The sequence below is a fragment of the Vulpes lagopus genome, chromosome 23, assembly GCF_018345385.1.
Source record: "Vulpes lagopus strain Blue_001 chromosome 23, ASM1834538v1, whole genome shotgun sequence".
Lineage (NCBI taxonomy): Eukaryota > Metazoa > Chordata > Mammalia > Carnivora > Canidae > Vulpes > Vulpes lagopus.
Window position 1 is genome coordinate 54,643,473 of NC_054846.1, and position 26,514 is coordinate 54,669,986.

General features: G+C 44.7%; 1 protein-coding gene across 1 annotated transcript in view; it reads right to left on the reverse strand.

Moving 5' to 3' along the window:
- The window catches only part of RAB3B (RAB3B, member RAS oncogene family), a 62,648-nt gene that overhangs the window by 16,525 nt on the left and 19,609 nt on the right, over nucleotides 1–26,514 (reverse strand). The window contains exon 3 of the mRNA XM_041737864.1: nucleotides 458–576. Within this exon, the coding sequence (XP_041593798.1) occupies nucleotides 458–576 (119 nt within the window). The remainder of the gene's footprint in view (nucleotides 1–457; nucleotides 577–26,514) is intronic.

Below are 26,514 nucleotides of genomic sequence, written 5' to 3' on the forward strand. Positions count from 1 at the left end.
TGGCGCCTGCCTTCGGCCCACGGTGTGATCCTGGAGTCCCGGGATCCAGTCCCACATCGGGCTCCCTGCGTGGAGCCTGCTTCTCCCTCTGCTGATGTCTCTGCCCCCCGCCCTTCTCTGTCTCTCATGAGTAAATAAATAAAATATTAAAAAAATATATTTTATTTATTTATTCATGAGAGACACAGAGACAGAGGCAGAGACACAGGCAGAGGGAGAAGCACGCTCCCCCTGGGGAGCCCGATGTGGGACTCAATCCCGGGACTCTGGGATCATGACCTGAGCCAAAGGGAGACGCTCAACCACTTAGCCACCTAGGTGTCCTGAATAAATGTGCTCTTGAACCCCATCCTAGGGATAAACTTCATGGGGAAGTTGTATGTGGATTCACTCACACAGTAGGTTTTCCTAGACAGTTTGATGAAGAATGAATGAACAAGGTGAATGAATCTCATACCAATCTTGGACAGCATTGAAGGAATCCTCATTGGTAATGTCATACATCAGAATGAAGCCCATGGCCCCACGGTAATAGGCTGTGGTGATGGTCCGGTACCGCTCTTGTCCAGCTGTGTCCTGGGTAGGAAAAGGAAAGAGTTAGCTTCCTAGAAAGTCTGCTTTTGTTCCAAGAAATCCTTAGACTAATTAACAACTAACCCAAAGTGTATTTAAGGATCACCTATTATGTGTCTTGTACTGTACTTGGTAAGTGGAATAAAACGATTTTTAAAACCTCATAAAGGGGGCACCTGAGCGGCCCAGTGGTGAGCATCTGCCTTCGGCTCAGGGCGTGATCCCAGGGTCCTGGGATTGAGTCCCACATCGGCTCCCCTCAGGGTGCCTGCTTCTCCCTCTGCCTGTGTCTCTGCCTCTCTCTGTGTGTGTCTCTCATGAATAAATAAATAAAATCTTAAAAAAAAGAAACTCATAAAAATTGAGGTACCTTAGTTGCCTCAGTTGATTAAGCATCTGCCTTCAGCTCAGGTCATGATCCCTGCCTGGGTCCTGCGATCAAGCCCCAGGTCAGACTCCCTGTTCATTAGGAAGCCTGCTTCTCTTCTTCTTCTGCTCCTCCCTCCCCCCATGCTCTCTTGCTCTCTCTCAAGTAAATAAATAAAAATATTTTTTAAAAATAAAGAAAACTTCATAAAAATTAATAAGAAAATAACTGAGGGGCACCTGGCTGGCTCAGTCACTAGAGCAGATGACTCTTGATCTTGGGGTTATGAGTTCAAGTCCCATGTTGAGGGGGGCAGAGTTAACTTATGAAAAAAAAAGGAAAGAAAGAAAATAATTGAAATTCCAACAGAAAAATGAGCAAGAGGAACAAACGATTCACAGGAAAAAAGGCAAATGAATAATTATTATGTAAAAAGATTTTAACTATTTAATTATAATTCCCATTATAGATGAAAATGTAATGTAATGTGTGATGTGCAACCTCACACCTTGCTTGTGGAAACTTGGTTAAGTCTTTCTGAAAAATCAATTTCGAAGTCTCAAGACATTTAAAAATATTTTCACTCTTGACCCAGAAATTTTCCTCCTCAAAATTTTTGCTACAAAATTAGAAAATCAGACCTATGCACAAAAATATTTGCTGGGACATGGGACATGCTTGTATATGTGATATAATATCAGTTTTGTAACTATAAATTCAGAGAAGAAAACTGGAAAGAAGCACATCAAAAGATTAATAGTGACTATCTCTGTATAAGGGTTAAGAATTACAGGGATTTTAATTTTTTTTCTTGCATTTTTATTTTCTCTAAAATAAGCACATATTGCTCTTATATAAGGAGAAATAAATATTTTGCTTAAAAAGTAACCAACCCATGGTGGGAACATAAGATGGTGTAGTCACTCTGGAGAACAGTGTGGAGGTTCTTCAAGAAGTTAAAAATAGAGATACCCTATGACCCAGCAATTGCACCACTGCATATTTATCCCAAAGATACAGATGTAGTGAAACGTTGGGGCACCTGCACCCCAATGTTCACAGCAGCAATGTCCACAATAGCCAAACTGTAGAAGCCTCGGTGTCCACGGACAGATGAATGGATAGAGAAGATGTGGTCTATGTATATAGTGGAATATCACTAAAAGCCATCAGAGAGGATGAACACCCACCATTTGCTTCGACATGAATGGAACTGGAAGGTATAATGCTGAGTGAAGTAAGTCAATCGGAGAAGGACAATCACCATATGGTTTCACTCATATGTGGAATATAAGAAATAGTGAAAGGGGGATCCCTGGGTGGCGCAGCGGTTTAGCGTCTGCCTTTGGCCCAGGGCGCGATCCTGGGGACCCGGGATCGAGTCCCACGTCGGGCTCCCGGTGCATGGAGCCTGCTTCTCCCTCTGCCTGTGTCTCTGTCTCTCTGTGTGACTATCATAAATAAATAAAGCCACTCTGATCAACTAAAGAATCTTAAGCAGCCACTGAGGAAGAGACGTGCAGAAAACCAAGAATTCCCAGGACATGATGGGTGGAGGACTTCAAATTCCTTGCTTATAAAAACTAGATTTAAAAAAAAAAAAAAAGAAATAGTGAAAGGGACCATAAGGGAAAGGAGGGAAACTGAGTGGGAGAAATTAGAGAGGAAGACAAATCATGAGAGATCCTAACTCTGGGAAACAAACAAAGGGCTGTGGAAGGGGAGGAGGGTGAGGGGATGGGGGGAGGCGGGTGGGAGATGGGGTAAGTAGGTGACGGGCACTAAGGAGGGCACTTGATGGGATGAGCACTGGATGGTATACTATATGTTGGGAAATCGAATTTAAATTTTAAAAAAGAAAAAATAATAAATAAAATAGGCATAAGAAAAGAGATTGAGAGAAAAAGAAGCAAACTGTAAAACAAACTCTTAACTCTTGAGAACACATTGAGGGTTGCTGGCAGCGGATAGGCTAGATGGGTGATGGGTATAAAGGGAGACACTTGTGGGGAGCACTGGGTATTGCATGGAAGTGATGAATCTCTTAAATTCTACTCCTGAAACTAATATTACATTATATGTTAACTGGACTTCAAATAAAAACTTGAAACAAACAGAAAAGTAACCAACACAATTCTTTATTTTAAGCAGATCACAGTCTAGTTGGAAAGACTGTAAGCAAAACAAGCAAAAACAAGACCAACAGCTAAGTGTTATTGGAACACATTGGGATGCTTCACAAATGTCCACACAGTCCTTAGGTGCGGGACCAGCCAATCTTCTCTGTTTTGTTACAATTTTAGAATGATGGTACTTGAGCATGTATAAAACATTTCCCCATGTATTAACTTATTTAAATTTTATGAAAATCCTGTGATAATCAGTATTATTAGCATTTGCATTTTATAGTTGAGAATGCAAAAATGCAGCCAGGGTAAGTGACTTTCCCAAGGTCACAAAACTGGTGACAAAAGCTATGCTTTAAATCTAGGACTTCTGATTCCAAGTCCAATGCATATACCACTAAACCTCAACCAATGAAAGACGTATGCACAAGTATTTCTTGAACACAATCTATAATGATAATAAAAACAAATAAGGAAACAATGATAACTACACCATGCCATTATTTGTACATATGTTGCACTTGTTATGCACACACTTCAGAAAAAACCTGTAGGGCATATATGGTTACTCCATTTTACTCCAGGTGAGGAAATTGAGGCTCAGAGAGATGGTCACTAAGTGTCAGAATTGCAATTCAAAGTAAGTCTGGCTCCTACACTCATGACAATTTATACGTTAGCCATGAACCATGTTTTGTGTGATATAAAAATGGACCAAGCACAATCCCTGCCCTCAAGGATCCTCAGTAAAAGTGCAGAGGTACTAAGACATACCAGTAGACTGATAATTAGCAGTATGTGGCAATATGTCACTAGTTCCATTAGTTCCAGATAATCAGTATAAAGAAAACGTGTCACACAAGTCAGGTAAGATAGAAATATGTGGTTTTGGTAATTATAGAAGATGTCAAAGCAGAGAGAGAGTGTTGTCAGTTAGGAAATACTGAGTTATTCAATAACAAAGCAATCCTCAAATCTCAGCAGCTTAAACAAGGTTTTATTTTTTACTATTGCTACATATCCACTAAGGGTTGGCTGGATGCTCTGCTTTTTGTCTTTCTTATTCCAAGATAAAGACTGACACGGCAACAACCAGAGAGAAAAAGTGTGTGAGTCATGTGTTGGCTCTTAAAACTTCCACTTCTCTCATTTCACTAGCTAAAGCAAGTTACACACTCACATCCAAGAAAATGCAATCTCATAATATGCCCAGGAGGAGAATCATAAATGTGGTAGACAATGAAGCTCCCACTAATGGAATCTGTACCAAATCCAGAAGCATTGCCCCGAAAGATGTGCTTATTTGATAACAGTAGGAGGACAACAAGGACTTTTCTAAAGGAAAATTTTCTAAGCAGAGAAGTGAAGGAGAAGTATTTTGGCAGAAGGAAGAGTTTTTGCCATTGAGTACTCCAAAAGAACTTAAGGAATGGTAGGAAATGGAAAATTGGTTGGTGCTGAAGCTAGAGAGAGCTTTAATGTTGTACTATGGGATTTGGACTTTACCTCTTTTTTTTTTTTTCTTTCTTTCAGGTTGCATGTCCAGTGCAGAGCCCAATGTGAGGCTCAAACTCATGACCTTGAGATCAAGACCTGAGCTGAGATCAAGAGTCAGACACTCAGCCAACTGAACCACTCCAGTGCCTATGGGACTTTATCTTTTAAAATAAAAGATTTTGAGGCAGGGAATTATCATAATTAGATCTGAACTTTATTTAGAAAGATCACTCTGGCTTGATGTGGAGAATGGACTGGAGGAAAAGAGGGGAGGAAGTAAGCTACTTAGAAGATCTTTGCAGTGGTTCAAGTGAATTCCAATGAGGATTTGAACAGTAGCAATGAGAATAGAGTAGAAACAGATTCAAGAGGTATTTAAGAGATGAGTTGTAGGGCATGGTATTGGATTAGAGCCAAAGAGATGAGAAATCGAAGATAAGAGTTATGTTCCTGGCAGGGCTCATTTTCTCCATATCCTCAGCAATTCAGCTCTGGCCAGACTTGCACAATCTGACTCAGCAAAACAAAATCTGTACTTACTACCCCCACAACCCTTGGGGAGCGTATAAATCTCCATCTCCTTTTGTTGAGCATGGTTTTTGGGTGTCTTACTCCTTATACCCTTACACCTCAAGCAGCTTATCAGAATAGTCCTCCTAACCACATACAGTACTTCTCCCTAAGAGTTCTGGCAAATACAATTTTCTCCAGTTTATAAATCAGTGAATGGATGAATGAATTAATGAATAAATGAAGAGATGGACGAATGAGTGAACATGTAACACTGGGAATTTTAGGCACTACTGAGAGAAATCATCAGTTTGCACTATCAATGCAGAAGGTTTGTGTGTATCTATGAAACACTTCAGCAGAATTTGATCCACCCCACCCCCACACACCCTTGCCTCAACTTTCTGAGCTCCTTGGAGTCAACACCACAGATGCGACTCTTTCCACACGAATCTTGTCCCATAGGGTTTTGTCCCATTCAGACTAGTGATTCTGAGGCCCAGGCATGATTTTTGAACAGCTTCACTGCTATTGGGTCTCAACCCTTCTCACTCCATCTGTGTTGTACCATTTTCCCAGCTCTGACTGGAGCCTGGCCCTGTGCCCCAGCTCTTTGACAGAAAAGTCTTGTCACCCAATTGATGTCCAGCTAAGCCCCACAGTGGGTGTAGAGATTATATAAAATAAAACAATAAAGTAAAATAAAATAAAAGCTAGTGTGGAATAACAAATGAGCTTGGAAATGGAACCAGTTTCATCTCTGTGCTCCTAGTGCTTAGCACAGGGCTGTGCATTCCATAGAGATTCAATCACCACTTGCTAAACAAAAATGCCACATAGTTTTGAGGTTGAGAGCATGGTCTCTGGAGTTAGACTCCTGGGTGTGAATCTCTGTTCTACTGCTTCGCTTACAATGTAGCCATGGTCGGCAGCCTCTAAAATGCTTCCCAACGATCACTGTCTCCTGGTATTTATGCTCTTGTGTAATCCCCTCCTTGGGCAATTTGCCTTTTTGAGCCTTAGTCTCGTCATCTATAAAATGGGAATAATAGCAATATCTACTTATTGTGAAGAATAAGAAAGGTATTAATTCTAAAATGCTTGGAACAGTCCCTAGTACATAGTAAGTGCCATAAAAGAATCAGAATTATTATTTCTGTACTTCCAGAGTTAGCCCCAGGCACAGGGCCAGCTTCCCAGGGTCTGCCCAGCTGGAGTAGATGAGTTTCATGCTATGTGTCACTTCCCACTCATTCAAACATGCCCAGGGCTGCCTCCAGCCAGAGTCTTAATATGATGCTTCCCTCAAAGAGTAGCAAATGGCCTGATGGAAAGAGATGAGTATAAAAGTTGAGCAGGGCTTGGTCTGACTCCCAGCTCTGCGATTCATCAGTTGTGTGATTTTGGAAAGCTTGTATTTTTTTTTTTTTTCATCTCTCTGACACTCAGTTTCCCCACATCTAGAATAGAAATAATAATGCTGTTTGCAATTAAATAAGATTTTTAAAAATGTCTAGCTCATAACTGGTATGTAAATATGGGAGTACATATCATTTTCATTATTACCTAACTCTTCTAAGCCTTCATTTTCTCATTTATAAAGTAGTGACGATAATAATACCATCCTTGAAGTGCTTTATGTATGATGAATACAGATCATGTATTTGTAGAGCTTGGCACAGTGCCATGCACACAGTAGGTGCTCAGAAAGGTCATAGTAGTTCCTGCTACTACTATTGATAGTGTCATTATGGTTATTTCACTTGAAGAAAAACAAAGTTGGAAACCACAACAATCCAGCTCTCACTGTCCTGTGCTCAATGGAAAATAGCCCAGAGAATTGCTCCTGAAGCTCCCTCTCTCTCCCTCTGTCTTTTATTTTTATTTTTAAAAATCACTTTGACAAACATAGATTCCCCTCCTACTGATGAGAGTCAGAAATAGAACCAAAGAGGAGACAGGAAGGAGGAGAAAGAAAGAGGCATGAGTCACTGGCTACTTGATGAAGGAGACCATGTCATCAAGAGTAATCAATTCACTTCTGTGAACCAGGCATTCATTGAGCTCTTTCTACAGGCAGAGCATTATGACAAAGACTAGACACCAGGGTGAGAAGCCACTGCCCCAGCCTCCAGCAGCCCCATGTGGCAGCAGGCACACAAGCAAGGCGGAAAGAAGCTAACATCAACTGAACACCTACTATGTGCTGGATATTTTGAAAAATGCTTCATAAATGGGATCTTATTATTTACAGTAACAAAATAAAACTGCTAGTTTTATTTTATTGAGCATTGTAATATGCCAGGCCCCATGCTAAGCACCTTTCCTACTTTACTTAATTATCAAACAGCCTTGAAATACTGTTATCTCTATTTACAGAGAAGAAAAAGTTAAATAATTTGCCTAAGATCTTGCAACCAGTTCATGGCACACTGAGATTCAAACTTGGATCTGTCTGATTCCAAAGCCTATGCTCTTCCCGGGGTGCCTTTTACTCCGCATCATTTCTCTTAATTGTTACAGCAGCCTAAAGTAGAACAAGTTTGAGTCTCCATTTTATATATAAATTAACTGAGGATCTCAGAGATTAAATAAATTGCTAGAGTCACAAGATATAAGGAGACAGAGTCAAGATTCAAATTCTGTCTTTTGACCACAGCCTGTGCATTTTCAGTACAACCTATAGCCCAACCAGACTATATGTACTCTTGATCCCCTTCCACCCCCAGGGCAGAACGCAGCCCACTCCACAGCCTACAGCCCCCCTGCCCTCAGATAGGAGGTCCTCTAAGCCTTCCTGGGGTAAACAATCTCTGCTTCACCAGAGGGTAAGGCCGTATATTACCCACAGAGTTTAAACACAATCACATGTGTCTGGCACACAGGTGCTTGACCAATATTAGTTATCTTCTTCATCTTCCACTGAATCATCAACCCAACACAGATCCTTCATTTCTTTCTAGAGTTTCCTCATGGTCGCCCACACATGCCACACTCACTTCTGCTCCATATTTCTGTTCATGCTACTCTCTGCCACATATGCCCTCTCTCAGTTCCTCCATTTGTCTTAACTACCAGATTGTTGAATTCTAAAGTTAAAAGGAAATCTTAAAAGTTATTCAATTTAGAGATGCCTGGATGGCTCAGCGGTCCAGCATCTGCCTTTGGCTCAGGTCATGATCCTGGGGTCCCTGGATCAAGTCCCACATTGGGCTGCCTGCATGGAGCCTGCTTCTCCCTCTGCCTGTGTCTCTGTGTCTCTCATGAATAAATAAATAAAATATTTTAAAAAAGAAAAGTTATTCAATTTACCCTCGCACTCATAGCACCCTCAAACTCCATAGCACACTTGTATTGGGTGTTTCTTTTTCTTTTCTTCTTTTTTTTTTTAATCAGATTTTTATTTATTTACTTGAGAGAGAGAGTGCATGCATGCACAAGTGGGGGTAGGGGCAGAGGGAGAAGCCGACCCCTGATGAGCAGGGAGCCCGACGGGGTACTAGATGGCAAGACCCTGAGATCATGACTCGAGCTGAGGGCAGCTGCTTAACTGACTGAGCCACCCAGGCACCATATTGTTTCTAATGTTGGCTTCCCAAAACCTTAAAAGGCAGCCATTCCACTGATGGACAGTTTTTGATTATTAGAACATTTCTTCCTTCTGTTGAGCTGAAATCTGCATGTGGTAATTTCTATCCATTGATTTAATTCTGTTCTCTGGAGACACAAAGAATAAATCTAATTTTTTACTCATGTGGCAGCCTTCCAAATATTTAAACTCTATGTTTGTTTAGCTCTTAGAGGTTATAAAGTTTGTTCTTATTATCTCAGTTAATTTCCAAAGAAATCCTATGAGAGAAGAACCAACTCCCCATTCCACAACAGAGGCAACTGAAGCTTGCGGAGGCGAAAGACAGTGGACGATGGAAAGGGGCTTAAATAAAACCGGGTCTTTTGGCTCCAAGGGACCACAGCTCTTTGCTACATCTCTGTTTTAAATCACCTGTCACAGGGACCTGGACAATTAGCCCAATGACCAGTACAGTGATGGGAACTTGAAACTGTATCCGGGAGGAACAACTACAGGAAGTAAGATGCTGAGTACTCTGGGGAATGGCACTGCTACCTTGGAATATCTAAAATGCCTAACGGGTTTTCCTCTTTTGTCTTTCTTTTCTTTCAAGGCTGCACTGGGTCTGGTAGTGTTTATTTATTTATTTATTTATTTATGATAGTCACAGAGAGAAAGAGAGAGGCAGAGACACAGGCAGAGGGAGAAGCAGGCTCCATGCACCGGGAGCCTGATGTGGGATTCGATCCCGGGTCTCCAGGATCGCGCCCTGGGCCAAAGGCAGGCGCCAAACCACTGCGCCACCCAGGGATCCCTGGGTCTGGTAGTGTTGACTAGGTCCTGAAGACCAAAGGTGGGGTACAACACAATACTTGCTTGAAACTCACCCCAGAAAGTAAACCTGCACTGGATGGGGTTCTGAGGCCTGGGAGGCTGTTACCATAGAGCCTGCCTGTGCCTTTTCTTGAGGCAACACTCTTGCTTTGAAGCTCAGCTCAGCAGAGAAGCTGCCCTGACCATCCTGGCAAAGTCAAATGCTCCAATTACATGCTGTCCTGGCACCATGTACTTCTCCTTTGTAGCTCTCATTCCCACTGTAATTTTGTATTTATTTGTGTAATTATTTGATTAAAGTCTGTCTCCCCGGCCAAACTGCAAGTGCCACAAGAACAGGATGTCTGGTTTTGCTTACTATTGTGTCTTGGTGCCTGGCATAGCACTAGCACATAAGGGGGGCGGGGGGAAGATTTCCAACAAATACTTGTTGAAAGGATGAATTTATTGGGTGTCTGCAACATTTTCAATAGAGCACACTGAATGTCGGATGGGTCTAAAATCCAAATCTCATTATTTCCCTCTTGATCTCAATCCCTTCTGTGGCCTCTCCTGTGGCCTTACACCTAAGGTCCAAACTTCTCAGTAGAACACACTTCAGGATCTAGTTCAGGCTTCCCTTCAGTTACTTCCCTCTCTCACCTCCAGTGAATCCATGAGTTCCGGTTTTGCCTAACTACCTGTGGGCCTTTTGCTGATATGCAGATGTTGGCCTATTCTCCTTTATAATTCTCCTTTATAATTCACAAACTCATTCAAAGGTCACATCCTCTCTGAAGCTTTCCCTTACCTCCTGTCCCCTGACAAAGTAACTTCCCTCTCTATCCTTTCATGCTTTGGCATTATATCAGTGGACACATCACAGTTATTATAGTTACTAGTTTATTTATCTGTCTCCTCTTTCAGATAATGAGCATCTTGAGACCCCATCTTATATTTAGCTAAATCCCCTGGCATATAGTAGGCACTTATGAAAGACGCCTGGGTGGCTCAGTGGTTGAATGTCTGCCTTTGGCTCGGGCGTGATCCCGGGGTCCTGGGATCGAGTCCTGCATCAGGCTCCCTACCGGGAGCTTGCTTCTCCCTCTGCCTGTGTCTCTGCCTCTCTCTGTGTGTCTCTCATGAATAAATAAATAAAATCTTTTAAAAGGAAAGAAGACTGCTGAATGAAACTCAAGGGCTGACCATGTGCTGGATAGGGAAAACTCATTTAGAACTTCAAGATTGATTAGAAAAGGGTCTGTGAGATTGTACAAACCACCCCCTCTTACTGGACCCTTCCTATGTCATAGACAAAGGGGGGAGCCCAGAGCAGTGACAGAACTTGGAAGGTCACACAACTACTAAGAGGTCATTTCTGGGGCCTCCATCCCTGTGGCATTCCTTCTCCCCCCAGCCAGACTCCTCCCTCCTCCCTCTTCAATTTACTACCTCTGGGCCATGTTGGGAGTTAGAAATATTGAGCACCAAGAAGGCAGCTTCCAGACTGGCTCTCCCCACACCCTACCCTCTGACCCACAGCTGCCAAGCTCTTTGTATTTTGCAGCAGCATGGAGCAGAGGCATTATGTCCCCTGGGAATGGGAGGAAATCAAGAGGTAGAGAGCTTCTCAGGGAGAGTCAGTGGATCCTGGGAGAAGCAGAGAGCTGAAGAATGGGTAAGTGATCTCTTGGAGCTAACTTGGTGTTACACCCATCTGTCCTCAGCAGTACAGACCACACTGCAGAGCTCCTACAGTGTATAAACATTTTATTGTGTCATCTTATTGGATACTAACAATAACCCTGGATGCAGACTTTTTAGAGCCAGAAGAAATCAATCTTAGCTCATCCAGTCTGACTCCTTTATTTTGCAGGTAGGGAAACTGAGACCTAGAGAGGTCTTACCAAAGTCATATGGCTACTGGGCTGGGGTGGGACTTAAATCCAACTATTTGGACTCCACAGGATGTTTTTTTTTTTCCAGCATACTACGTATTACTGTCGCTAGTGGTTTACAGGTGAGAAAATTAAAGTCTAAGGATGTATAGGTAGCAAGTGATAGATCCTTGAAAGCTCAGGGCAGGAAAGAGGTCACTGGAATCCAGGACTTGGGACTATGCAGCACTTCCCTGCCCACTGTAATCTTCTCTGACATTTGAGGTCCAGATCAAAGAGCACCTACTCCAGAAAGTTCTTTGGGATCCAGCATCAAAATTTGTCATCATTCCTTCTGGGCTCCCACACAATATACATGGGACTTTATTTTAGTGACAGAAGAGCACAGAATATTAGAGCAGGAAGGCGCTTATGAGAATAATCAATTCCACAAATCTTTATTGAGCCCACACTATGCCAGTGAAAAAAATCCATGTAATCTCTGCTCTGGGAATTCTCAGTCTAGTGGAGAAGTTACCTCACATGTGACAAATCCCATGTCACATACATAATGGGTCAACTCCCTCATCTTATAGGTGGGAAGTCAAGGTCCACAGAGACGAGTGCCTTGGATTCTTATTTAGGGCATTGGTCTCTTACACAAAATCCTCAAAAATTCAAAACTCAAGATCTCTCAGGGATATAATTATTGATTTCCATGATTTCCATGAAGATATAGGCAATACATTTTACTTCAAGCAGATAAACTAACCATCAAAGAACTTCCTTTCATTGTTCCTCAATATATCTGTCATGTCTTGGGTGTTCAATAAATATTTTCTGAATGAATGGATGACAGCACTTACATCAGGGATTTGTTTTGATTCCGATCTGTATCTCCTCATTTAGACTGTGGGTTTGGGCTATGTCTTTCATTTCTGTACCTTCAGCAATGTCTAAAGCAGTGCCTGGCATGTGACAGGTATTCAAAAATACTAAATGAACAAAGAAATGAAAAAAGGAGAGCAGGGTAGATAATATGATCTCTCTGTTGTCCTAAAAAACAAATGACATCCCCCCAACAAACACTCCTCTTCTTGAACCCCCTCCTTTCCTCTGAGTCTATGAAACCTTGCTTCACCAAAGTGTTCCCTTTATCCCCCCCTGCTCCTGCTCTGTCTTCTACACGGGCTCTTTATCTTCCCTTAGGCTCCTCACTTCCAAGTTAGTTTCAGAAGGAAATTTCCAGTTATCTGGGAACCTCTCCACTGGTCTGAATGCCTCTGAAATATATACAGTTGACTATTAATTATGACCTATTTCATTGTGTCTTCTCTAGCTAATAAGCCTTTAACAATACCCAGCACAGATCTGGGCACATAGCAGGTATTTTAAAGACACCTGCTGAATGAACCATCATTCATAAAACCCTAGTGCTTTGGCATGGACAAATTTAGCATCAGAGTTACCAACCCATTTTGTCCTCCCCCTTTTTGCCTCCAAATTGACATCAGCACCATTCAGAGCATTCTAAGAAGTCTGTCTGAGGAATTCACTTAATTTTTCTCTTCCTGTATCTTTTAGGTGACTCACCCAACTCCCCTTCAGACAGGAAGAGGTGGGGGAAGAAGTGAGGTAGGAGAGGGCCAGGAGGAAAAAGAGAAGCTTGGAATAAGATTATACCAGGTCACAGCAAGTAAAAGGAAATAAGAGTCAGACTTTGTACTGAGAAATTGCCAGTGATAAAAATAGGAACCTTGTTGAACAGACAATTTGCAGAAAACAAATGGTTAATAAATATATAGACAATCATTCAATAACTAATCAGAGAAATGCAATTTGAAATGATGAGATAACATTTTTTGCCTATTGAATTAGCTAAGATTAAATAACATAACATCCCATGCTGGCAAAGATAGAGCAAAACCGGAATTTCACTATTGAAAATCTATTTAAAGGAAATAATCTGAAACCTAGGAAAAGTTTTACACACAAGGATGGTCACTGATCACTGTAACATGATTCAGAACAGCCCCAAACTTAAAAGTGGTTAAACATGCAAATAATGGAGAACAACTAAGCTTTGAGAGGCCAGAGATTGTGGCTCATTCTTTTACCATGATTTAGAGTGCCCAACACATGTAAGTGCAACAACTACTGTTGAATGCATGAATTAATGAACGCATTTGGTGCAACCTCCCTATAATGTACAATGAAATCGTTAAAAACATATTCATAAAAATTAGCTATACTTACATCATAAAGTTACATTTTTTTAAAAAGCAAGAAAAATTGAATGATCTAGCTAACTCCAGCCTCACTGGAGGCTTGGTCTTGAAGATCTTGAATGCCAGGCCAGGTGCCTGGACAGTGTCCTGACATGTTAAAAAGTCATAGAAATGAAACCAGAAATAAACCAATCAAAATATCAATAATTTTTTCTTCCTTATGCTTGCATGTAATCTTAAGGTATTTTTTTAAATGAGCATATATTACTTTTATAATTAAGAAAAATTAGCTATACTTACATCATAAAGTTACATTTTTTTAAAAAACAAGATATAAAAATTGAACGTACAACTTCAAACATGTTAAAAAGTCATAGAAATGAAACCGGAAAGAAACCAATCAAAATATCAGTAATGTTTTCTTCTTTATGCTTGCATGTAATCTTAAGGTATTTTTTAAATGAGCATATATTACTTTTATTATTAAGAAAAATTAAGCTCATAGTTAAGTAGTGGCAGTTGCTATTAATATTAATATTCCTAGGAGAAAAAAATAGGGCTAAAACATGGAGAATAAACCATAAGTTGATAATTGTTATAGATACAGAGTGCATGTTTTTTTAAATTTATTTCTTATTTATTTATTTATTTTTATTGATGTTCAATTTGCCAACATATAGCATAACACCTGGTTTTCACCCCACCAAGTGCCTCCCTCAATGCCCATCACCCAGTCACCCCAACCCCCCACCCACCTCCCTTTCCACCACTCCTTGTTCATTTCCCAGAGGTAGGAGTCTCCATGTTTTGTCTCCCTCTCTGATATTTCCCACTCATATTCTCTCCTTTCCCCTTTATTCCCTTTCACTATTTTTTATATTCCCCAAATGAATGAGACCATATAATGTTTGTCCTTCTCCGATTGACTTACTTCACTCAGCATAATACCCTCCAGTTCCATCCACGTTGAAGCAAATGGTGGGTATTTGTCGTTTCTAATGGCTGAGGAATATTCCATTGTATACATAGACCACGTCTTCTTTATCCATTCATCTTTCCATGGACACCGAGGCTCCTTCCACAATTTGGCTGCTGTGAACATTGCTGTTATAAACATTGGGGTGCAGGTGTCCTGGCGTAGAGTGTGTGTAATATTTAGCCTCCCTACTTGAGTGTGTGTTTGAAATTTTCCATAAGAAACAGTTAAAAAGAAAAAAAGAAAAGGTAAAGCCTGATACAGCATGGCGTTTAGGGAGAGTATAAGCAATTCCATTTTCACTGAAGTATAAAATATTCAGAAGGATTGTAAGATGTCCACTTTTTCACATTTTACATCTCTGGAATAAGAATATAAATTACAATTGATAGCATTTTAGATTCTCTAAAACACAGTACTTAAAATACTAGGTAGGGGAGGAAGTAGGAAGTGAGGCTGGAGTTAGCTAGATCATCAAGGTCTTGAATGCCAGGCCAGGTGCTTGGACAGTGTCCTGAAGAGACCAGGGAGCTACCGAGGGTTTTGTGGTGCCCAACATGGGGCCTATCACCTGGAAGACATTCAGAAAGTGTGAGAAAGTGTGTGCTAAATGGTGAGGCCCCTGGGGATGGGGACACTGCTGTTTATGTCAAGGGTCAATGAAATTGCCGTTTATGGAAGAAGTGTTTGAGGCCTTGCTTTACCCCCTTCATCACCTCATGAGTCTCAAATCTCTTCAGCTCTGCAGGGCTGAACCATTTGGTTGTCTCATAAAAGTTGTGTTTCTCCCTCCAATCCCTTATAGTACTTCCATTTTCCTGGAAGTAAGAATCATTTCTCCAGAATTTGAGCCAGCACCATAGCTGAATAGCTCATGTGAATTCCACAGGCTTTGTACCTTCCACAGCATCTTTTGACATGACTTCAAATCCCAAAATCTCAGCTTGGAGCCTGGTCACAGATTTACTTATGAACTCATTTTCAAACAGAGAAACAAAGAGTTAAAATACAGATGGCAGATAGGAGATTAGAATAAACTCCTCAGGACCTCTAGGACTTAACTAGAAAGACAGTCCAGGATCTCTGCCCTACCCTGGGCTGTACTTTCCCTTTGGTTTCATAGCTGCCTTCTTTGGGGAGTTGGCCCAAGTCACCATAGCAGACAAGTCCCCTGAGGATAATTTGCATACAGGTGCCAGAGTATTCTAGAAATAGGATAAACACAAAGCAAATGCCTTGAAATTTATTTACAAGGGATGGGAGACAATCCTCTGAAGAGGGAGGGAGACTCTGTCAGAGGCAGCCTGACAATAGTAAGGGAGCCACGTGTTGCAGGCTGGGAGTCAGGAGGCCTGGGTAGGATTCATCCTACCACTAACTTGCTTTGAGGGGGGTTATAAATATGAATTATAAATAATTCACTCTGGGCCTTGGGTTTGCCATCTTTGTTTTTTTCATATTTTTTATTTAAATTCAATTTAGTTAATATATAGTATGTTATTAGTTTTAGGGGTAGACTTTAGAGATTCATCAGTTGCATATAACACCCAGGGCTCATTATATCAAGTGCCTCCTTAATGCCCATCACCCAGATACCCCATCCCCCCATACCCCATCCCCCCACCCTCGTCCCTCCAGCAACCCTCAGTTGCTCCCTAGAGTTAAGAGTCTCTATGGCTTGCTTCCCTCTCTGTTTTCATCTTATTGTATTTTTCCTTCCCTTCCCCTATGATGTTCATCTGTTTTGTTTCTTAAATTCCATGTATGCGTGAAGGCATATGGTATTTGTCTGACTGACTTATTGCACTTAACATAATACACTCCAGCTCCACCCATGTCGTTGCAAATGGTTAAGATTTCATTCTTTTTGATGGCTGAGTAATATTCCTGTGTGTGTGTGTGTGTGTGTGTGTGTGTGTGTTTGTATCACATCTTCTTTATCCATTCATCTGATGATGGGGATTTTCTGTCTTTAAAATAAGGACAACTGGGCAGCCCTGGTGGCGCAGCGGTTTAGTGCCGCCTGCACCCCAGGGTGTGATCCTGGGGACCTGGGATCAAGTCCCACGTTGGACTCCGTGCATGGAGCCTGCTTCTCCCTCTGCCTGTGTCTCTGCCTCTCTCTCATTCTGTGTCTATCATGAATAAATAAAAAAAATAAAAATAAAATCTAAAAAAAAAAGACATTTTAAAAAAATAAAAAATAAATAAAATAAGGACAACTGGGGCGCCTGGGTGGCTCAGTCAGTTAAGCAGCTGCCTTCGGCTCAGGTCATGATCTCAGAGTCCTGGGATCAGGCTCCAGGTCAGGCTCCTTGCTCAGTGGGGAGTCTGCTTCTCCCTCTGTTCCTCTCCCCCACTCATACTCTTGTGCTCTCTCTCAAGTAAATAAAATATTTTTAAAAAATTAAAATATAAACAACTAAAATAGGGCATCAGACTAGATAATTTTTAGGGCCCCTTCTAGTTCTAAGGAGTCAGGATAAATAGTAATATAAATAATTAACACAAATCAAGTATTTACTGTCAGGCACCATGACAAGTGTTTTTCATACATTACTTCACAATCTTCACAACTGGCTCTAAGAGGTGGGTAGGACAAAGAAACCAAGGCATAGAGAGGTTAACTACTTGCCCAAGTTAGTAAATGCTGGAGCTAGTCTAAACCCTGTGCCTTCCAGGATGCGAGGCTGCTAGATTTATCCCTAACTTAATAGTTGCAAGCTTAGTAGTCTTACTGCCTTAAGCTCATGCCACCCCTCCCATTCTTTCTCCCCAGGTTAGAACCGCTCCGGGTCCCAAACATTGTGTTCTTCAAAGTCTGTGTTTTATGCTGTTTCCTTTGTCTAGAACAGCCTGATCTCCTGCCCTGCGGGACCAGTCCCTATCTGCCATTCAGAATTCAGTTGAAATGTTTCTGCTTCTAAAACAAAACAAAATAAAACAAAACAACAAATGTTTCCTCTTCTATGATCCACATTTCCCCCCCAGTACCCACAGGCAGAAGGAATGACCGGCTGTGAGTTGTGAGCCTTAGTGTGCCACAGGCCTGCGCTACCTCCCTGCTGCACTGTGGGGGTGGGGTTGGGGGGGGAGGGGAGGTTCTGTGCTCACACCCCTCCGCAGATGAGGGACTGGAGGTTAAACACCTGCGGGGGGGGGGGGGGGGGGGGGGGAAGAGCTGAACCGGGCAGCCGGGCAGCCCCGCAGCCCCCCTACCCCGGCTCTGTCCTCCCTCTAATTCATTAGTACTCTAGCAATCGCCCAGTTGTCTTAGCCACGACACCACAGACTCCTCCAGTTTTGTTTTTTGCTTCCTTTGGTTTTTACTTTTTAGGTCTGCCTGAAGTGCTGGGAGGCCGTTTGGAGCAGCAGCCCCGGAGGAGGCGGGGAAGCAGGCTGGAGCCAGAGCCAAACCGGGGGGATGAAGTCCTTCACTCTGTCTAACCTTTCATGACCACTTTAAATCTCTTTGGGAACAAGATAAAATATAAATTCTTTTAAATTCTTTTTTTTAAGATTTATGTATTTATTTATGAGACACACAGAGGCCGAGACACAGGCAGAGGGAGAAGCAGGCTGTAGGCAGGGAGCCTGACTAGGACTCAATCCCGGGACCCCAGGATCACGCCCTGGGCTGAAGGCAGACGCTCAGCTGCTCACCCCACCCGGGCGCCCCTATATTTTTAAGTTCTATATATTGATACTGGATTCTGTTCCCATCTCAGGGGTGGGGTCACCTCCTCCCAGAAGCCCCTTAGAACCTTTATTCTTATCATCCCCCTACCTTTAGTGTACCTTCAACACTTGTCATTTACTTAAACATCATAAGCATTTAATGAGTGGGTACCGTGAGGGGCAGCAGTGACAGCACGGGGGTGGGGGTGGAACGCATCTGAGTTCACATCCCAGCTCGGCCACTTCCGGCGTGTGACCTCAGAGCCGTCCCCTGACCTTGGGAGAGGAGCTGCTGGCTGCGAAGTGGGCTGGAGGCGCCTGGGCGGCTGCGAGGCTCTTAGAGCATCGGCCGCGTGCACTCGGTTTGCAGCTTGCCCTCCGCCTTCTGCTGCTCCCGCCCTGGTGACCATGGGGGGTGGGGGGACAGCTCCGGGGCTGGAGGTGTGTGTGGGGGGGCAGGAGGCGGGAGCCCAAGGCCCCGCTGGGAGGAAATTAAAAGGCTGGTCGAGCCTCTACCGGCGGGGAGTGTCCAGGCGGCCCTTGCGCTCTGTCAGCGGCCACAGCGGCAGCGGCAGCGGAGGGGAGGCCAGAGGCCCGGCCGCGGGGGCTTCGCTCCTCCCCGAGTGGCCCCTCGCAGCCCGGGCGCAGCGGCCAACCTTGGAGCCGCCTCCGATTTCCTGTCCTCGCTCTTGCTCTTTGCTCTTCGTCCCTCTTCTCTGGCTGCTCCAGCCCCGGGTGCGCAGCCCGAGGGCCCAGCCGGCGGCCTCGAGCACACGGCCTGCCCGGGAGGCGGGGGGGGGGGGGGGGGGCTCCGGGGCGCGCGACAGCCCTGCTCGGGATTGGAGCTCATTTTTCCTAAAGGCATTTTTTTTTTTAAGATTTTATTTACTGATTCATGAGATAGAGAGCGGCAGAGACCCAGGCAGAGGGAGAAGCAGGCCGCACGCAGGGAGGCGACGCGGGACTCGATCCCGGGCCTCCGGGGTCACGCCCCGGGCCGCAGGGCGCCAACCCGCTGAGCCACCGGGCCGCCCAGATCTCGTTTTTGACACGCGGACACCTGGTGACCCAGCGGGGGGAGCGGGGCTCAGGCTAAGCCGCGAGGCCGTCTCCCCCCGCCCCGCCCCCGGGGTGTGACCTCGGCCCGGCGCTAAGCCCCCTCGTCTCCGGGCCTGGGCCGGGGGACAGGGCGCCGCCTGCCTCCTCTGGGGCCCAACGAGGTTACCGATCGGCCAGCGGCCCGGGGAGCAGCCACAGGCCCCGAGCCCGAGCCCGAGCCCGAGCCCGAGCCCGAGCCCGGGAGGCTCCCGGCGAGGCCAGGCGCGGGGCGGGGCCGGCGGCCGGCGGGCAGCGGGGGCCGGGGTGCGCGGGGCACAGCCGGCCGCTGCAGGAGGAAAGCCGAGCCTCCCGGGCCAGGGCTGGGGCCCCGCAGAGCCCGCCCCGCGGCCTTACGCCCGAAGCCCCGAAGCGCGCCGTCAGTCAGGCGAGGGGCGGCGCCGGCCACACGGTGGAGCCCCGCCTCCGGCCCAGGGCGGGACCCCGGGGCCCCGGATCGAGTCCCGCGTCGGCTCCCTGCGCGCGGCCGGCCTCTCCCTCTGCCTCGTCCCTGCCTCTGTGTGTGTGTGTGTGTGTGTGTGTGTGTGTCTCATGAATAAATAAATAAAATCTTTAAAAAAATAAAGGCAAATGGAAGTTTGCTGGGGGAAAACAGAGGTCAGGGGGGAGGGGGGTGTGAGGGGAGGGTAATCCCTGGGGAAAGGGAGAGCGAGAGACAGAAAAGTGCGCCCTGTCCCAGCCAAGAGGACCCTAAGCAGGCATGATAAATACACGCAGTATGGTATCCTGGATGGGGTCCTGGAACAGAAGAGGGACATTAGGTAAAAACTAAGGAAATCTGAATAAACTCTGGACTTTGGTTAATAATAAGGTATCAATATTGGTTGATTAGAACCAACGTACCATATTAATATAAGATGGTGATAATAGAGGAAACTGGATGCTGGTAAATGAGAACTCTCTGCACTTTATAATTTTTCTGCAACTAAAACTATTCTATTGTTTTAAAGATTTTATTTATTTATTTGAGACCGCAGGAGGGAGACGGAGCACAAGCAGGGGTAGGGGCAGAGGGAGAAGCGGACTCCTCACGGGGGTGAGGGGGTGGGGGGGTGGTTCTATCCTAGTTCCTTAGGATCATGACCTGATCTGAAGGCAGATGCTTAACCGACTCAGCCACTCAGGCGGCCCTACAACTATTCTAAAAAATAAAGTTTTTGTTTTTTTAAGTGCATCCTGTGTTTGGATTGGGGGTTTGGAGAACACATGGGTGCAGAGTGGACTGCCTAAAGGTGAATGACTCAAGATAGAGCTGGGAAGGCAAAAAAGGGCCTGGAGTACCAGGCAAAGGAGTTTATTGGGTACCAGTGGGCAGCCCTTCCTGGGCTTTGCGCAGTGGAATGACAGTGATCAGAGAGCAGATGGAGCACGCAGGGGGACCCGCTTGGGCTGCTGCTACGGTCTAGGGGGGAAATAAGGAGAACCTGAGGTCGGAAAAGGGCAGAAGCGAGGCTCACAGTTAACTCTAGGTAAATATTTATGGAGCAGAACCATAAATATGGAGGGAGGAGGGAAATGTGGGAGATAGAATTGATGGTTCTCATCAACAACTGGATGACTAGGACAAGAGCTGAGAAGAAAAAAGGAGGACCCTCAGTTTTGACGCAAAGGCTCAAAAAGAGAGGGACTATAAATACTCCCTGGGACTTGACCTCCCATCCTTTCCCATCTTGTCCACCTCCACCCTGGGGCTTGAGCTCAGAGCCCTGCGTCACTAGCACAGAGCTGACACACTCACAGAGGAAGGTGAGAAGCACAGGAGTACCCAGCCGTCACCTGGCAACCCAAGGTGTGCGCCAAGGGTGTGGGGGAAAGGGAAGGTAGTAGAAGGAAGACATCACAAATCCTCCGTTGAGAGGCCTCCCCTACCGCTCCCCCCACCTCAGCAACACACCAGGCAGGACCCAAGCAAGCTAGGGGAATCTTTGAAGGCTCCAGAGGCAACTGGGCATCCTAGGAGCAGACACTGCTTCTCTCTCTATCCCTCACTGAAAATGGGGATAGAAGGTCCACAACCCATGTGTAGTTTCTCTGCTGATGGACTCTACCCTGGAAGCCCCATGCCTCACAATCTTTAAAATGGTAGCAACCAAGAGCAGTCACAATAGTATGGTGCAATAGAACACTCACGAACCTACGCTGGCTCTACTCTCACTATGTGGCTTTGGGCAAGTTTATTGAGCCCCTAATATATAACAGGCATGGCTTTAGGTCCTTTCCTTATATTGTCTCATTTAATCTTTACTCCACTACTAAGAAGTAGTCATTAATATTATTCTTCTTTTAGAGCTAAGGAAACCAGGCTTCAGCGACATGTTATTTACCACAGTGCTGGGGCCACGTCTTCATTCTGCTTCTATCACTGCTGAACTAACCCGACTCCATTATTCCTTTCACTCTGCCAGGGCAGCAGCTCCTTACAACCTACTACACTAAGGGCCAGGTCACTTACTTACATACCTATGTCTCAGCATCGTACAACTTTGATGCCCATCAGAATCACCTGGGAAGTTGTAGTGGGGTGGAGAGAGGGAGCAGAAGGAGCGCAGCTGGAAAGCTAAGAGGAGATAGTTTATAACACATAACCCATCCCTTTCTGGGCGTTTGCTTGGAGGCTCCAAATGTCAGCCATGATACTGGCTCTCTATCACCTGTAAGGTCCCTGCGGCATCACAGGGCAGTGGGAAGAAGGAAGGGCGCTGGCTGTGAAAAGAGTACGGGATCTGGGGGCCCCTGGGTGGCTCAGTCGGTTAAGTAAACCAATACTTGGTTTTGGCTCAGGTCATGATCTCATGGGTCCTGCTGGAGCCCTCAGTCAGGTTCCATGCTCAGCAGGGAGTCTACTAGAAGATTCTCTCTCTCTCCCCCTCCCATTCCCTCACACATGTGTGTGCATGCTTTCTCTTTCTGTCAAATAAATAAAAAAATCTTAAAAAAAAATACAGGCTCTGGCAGCAGATGGCCCTAATTTTGAATCTCAGCTGTGCCATTTACCAATCTTAGCAAGATTTGGTTGAGTTCCTTAACTTTTGAGTCTTGGTTTTCTCATTTGTTCTGTGCAGTATAGTTGTAATAATTTTTTGAAAAATGCATGGAAAGCATTTGCACAATATACAGTTGCTTCTGAATAAATTACAACTCTTAGCAACATTTTCACCACCTATTGAGTGCTTTCTAAGTGCCCAAGCCCTTACCCATGTGAAGATATAACAAGAAGGGTAGGGGAAGAGGGCACAGGACATGCAGGGGTTTTGAAAACAGATCTCAATTCACATCTGGACTTTGCCACTTACTACTTGTGTGAACTTAAGTAAGCTACCTAACTTTGTTGGACTTTATTTTACTTATCTGTAAAATAGGGACAATAACAGTACCTAGCTCACAGGGTCTTGTGAGGATTAAATGAGTTGATAAAAGCTCTGAGCCCAAGGGTGCCTAGCTGGCTCAGTTAACGGAACATATAACTCTTGATCTCAGGGTCATGAGTTCAAGCCCCACATTGGGGAGAGTTAACTTTGAAAGAAAGAAAGAAAAAAATATATATATAAAGGCACTGAGTACAGATCGCCACCAGCCAGTGCCACTGGCAGCTCACAGCAGCCCTGTGACAGGTGAGAATATTTTACATAAATGGTAGTTCAGGTTTATTGCCACAATAATTATTAATGTGTGAAATCAAGAGGGAGGCATTCCAAGTAGGAATGCACCTCCATCAGTCTCTTTTTTTCTTTTAAAGATTTATGTATTTATTTGAGAGAAAGAGAGCATGAGGGGAGGGGCAGAGAGGGAGGGAAAGAGAGAATCCCAAGCAGACTCCCTGCTGAACTGAACACAGAGCCAGACTCAGGGCTCCATCCCATGACCCTGAGATTGTGACCTGAGCTGAAACTAAGAATCGGACGCTTAGCGGGGGGGGGGGGTGTTGGGTGGCGCAGGTGGTTAAGTGGCTGCCTTCTGCTCAGGTCATGGTCCCAAGGTTGCGGGATGAAGCCCCATATCAGGCTCCCTGCTAATAGGATGTCTGCTTCTCCCTACGCCTCTGCCCCTCCCCCTGCTTGTGTGCTTTCTCTTTCTCTCTCTATCAAATAAATAAAATATATTTTTTAAGATTTTACTTACTTATTCATGAGAGACACAGAGAGAGAGGCAGAGACACAGGCAGAGGGAGACGTAGGCTCCTCGGGGTGAGCCCAATGTGGGACTCGATCCTGGGACTCCGGGACCATACTATGAGCCAAAGGCAGACACTCAGCCGCTGAGCCACCCAGGGATCCCGTTAATAAAATCTTTAAGAAAAAAAGAATTGGATGGCTTAATGGACTGAGCCATCCAAGTGCCCCTCCACCAGCCTCTTGACTTCTAAAAGCAGGAATCAAAAGAAAGCAAGGCCCTATTTCCCCCACCACCACCACCACCACCACTGTCTGTCTTGGTACCATCTGTCTGTATTTTAATTTCTTACATTGTACCTTTTACTCCTCTACTCATGTCAGTCATGGCAAGCAACCCAAATCTCTCAAGCCGTCTTTGATCTCTGGCCTCTGAATCCCATACAGCTCTCTGTACTTTATCTTTTCCAACCCTAGCCCCTCCGTTCCCCACGGACACCTCTCCCTGGGCCTTCTGACACCCAAAGTGAGTCATCAGAGAAATCTCTTTCTTCGTCTTCTCTGAATGTTTAATTCACCTCCTTGCTGTGATGGAAACCTGGTTTTCCCTGAGGACACAGCCTCCCCTAAAGTCTCCTAAATTGATGGTGGCTTCCTCTCTCACCACCTTTGAATCTCTGGGCCAGCAGGTGGAATAAATATTGTTGCTTTTCACCCCTGCTTCCAGATCATTCTCTTTCCTGCCTTCAAAAATCAAAACACCTCCAGCTTTAAATCTCACATCTTGACACTCTGCCACCCACTTATCTACCTACTGACCGGTCAACAACTCCTGGTTCGTTTTTCATTCTCTCCATAATTCTTGGTGATTTCAAAGTCCATAGAGATGAGCCTTCCAACATCTTGGAGCTCTCACTTCCTTGAGCTTCTTTCCTCCAGCAATATTCATGTCTAACCCCTCCCAGCTCAGCCACTCACCCTCCTCATCATACCCTGCATCTTGTCATTGCCAATAGTCATTTCCAGCCTCCCATTTTCAGATCTCTAGGATTTTTCTAGCTCATTCCTTCAATGGTCATCAACCCCTATGATCTCACTGTCTTCTACCCCCCTTATGTCATCACCTCCCTCTCTGCCCAGCTTGAATCCTATGGCCAAAAATACACTGGCTTCCCTGCACACATTCCTGACTGCCCTGGCCTTCTGTTGCTTTGTCCATACCCGGGAAAACAATACTTTTATTAAATCCAACTCTCTGCCTATTCTATGACTATATCCACCGAGCAAAAAGTGATTAGAGAGAAACACACAACCATGTTTCAAATTCATGAATTCATGAATTTAAATTTATGATCACTAATTTCAACTGGAGCCTTTTTTTTAAAGATTTATTTATTCATTCATTCATTCATTCATTCATGATAGAGAAAGAGAGAGGCAGAGGCACAACACAGGAGGAAGGAGAAGCAGGCTCCATGCCGGGAGCCCGACACGGGACTTGATCCCGGGACTCCAGGATCGCGCCCTGGGCCAAAGACAGGCGCCAAACCACTGAGCCACCCAGGGATCCCCTCAAGTGGAGCCTTAATGTTAATGAGCAATCAAATTACATTTCCCTAGCCTATTCACTCTCCTGCCTTCCCACAGGACAGTCTCCTCTCCCTTGAATCTCCATACTTCCTGCCCTCATCCTTGCCCTCAGCTGATGACTTTCTACTTCATTGGAAAATGGTATCAGGAGAACTCCCACTAGTACATGTCACCTCTAACCTGTGCCCATGATCCCTGCTCTCTCCCCTGTTGATGTGGATGCGCAGTCTGTGCTCCTAGCAAGGGCTCAGCCTCTGCTTGTGAGGCCACCTCCTCTCATCAATTCAAGGATATCATCCCAGTAATTCTCCCCTCTCTCCTGTAGCATCAGTTTTGTGTTTTTGTTTCTTTGTTGGTTGCTTAGTTGGTTGAGTTCTATTGGATTGTTCTGCCGGCATACAAACATGCTAACAACAAAAAAAAACACTCCCCCTTCACCTTCAGCTACCAACCATTTGACTCCTTTCCCTAAGAGCAAAAATCCTTGGGGGACTTGGGGGGCTCACTAAATTAACCATCTGCATTTGGCTCAGGTCATGATCTCGGGGGTCCTGGGATTGAGCCCCACATCAGGCTCCCCACTCAGCGGGGAGTCTGCTTGGCCCTCTGCCCCTCCCCCCACTCATGTGCCCTCTCGCTCTCTCTCATAAATAGTCTTTAAAAAAAAAAAAGCAAAAATTCTTGCAAGTGCTATGCATACGTGGTATGTCCAATTTCCCTTCTCCAACTCCCAGCAGGCTTTCATCCTTACTACTCCACCAAATAGCTTGTATCAAGGTTACCACTGAAATCCATGTTGTTAAATCCAGAAGTCAATTCCCAATCCTCAGCCTCACATTCATGACTAGCAGTAGCATTTGACACAGTTGGTCTCTCCTTCCTCCAAAAAGCTCTATCTCTACTTAGCTGCAAAGACACCATACTTTCCCTTTTCAGTTGCTCTTTTTCAGTCTCCTTTGCTGATTCTTACTCATCTTCCAAACATCTTAGTGTTGGAATATCTCTGGGCACGTCTTCAGAACTTTTCTTCTTTCTATCTGTTGATTTTATTGGCTTCACCACCTCTATGCTGATGACTTGCTAATTTAGATCTCCAGCCAGGGCTTCTGCTCTGAACTCCAAACTCATTCATCCAACAGCCTATTCTATATCTCCATTCAGTTTTCCAACAGGCATCTCAAAATTAATGAAACCAAAACTCAGTCTCAATTGTCTCCTCAAATCCTGCTCTCCCTGCTTTCACAAGTATCTTTGACCTTCTGGTCACTCAACCAAACCCTCAGCATCATCCCTGACTCCTTGTCTTCCTTCTGTCCCCACACTCAACTCATCAGCAAATCCTGTCAACAATATTTTCAACATACACGCATCATCTGACCATTTTCTCTTCCACCACTACTACCTCTCTACTACCAGCCACATCATTCCTGGCCTGGATCATTGCAAATCCTAACTGATATTCCCTGCTTCTGCCCTATGTCTG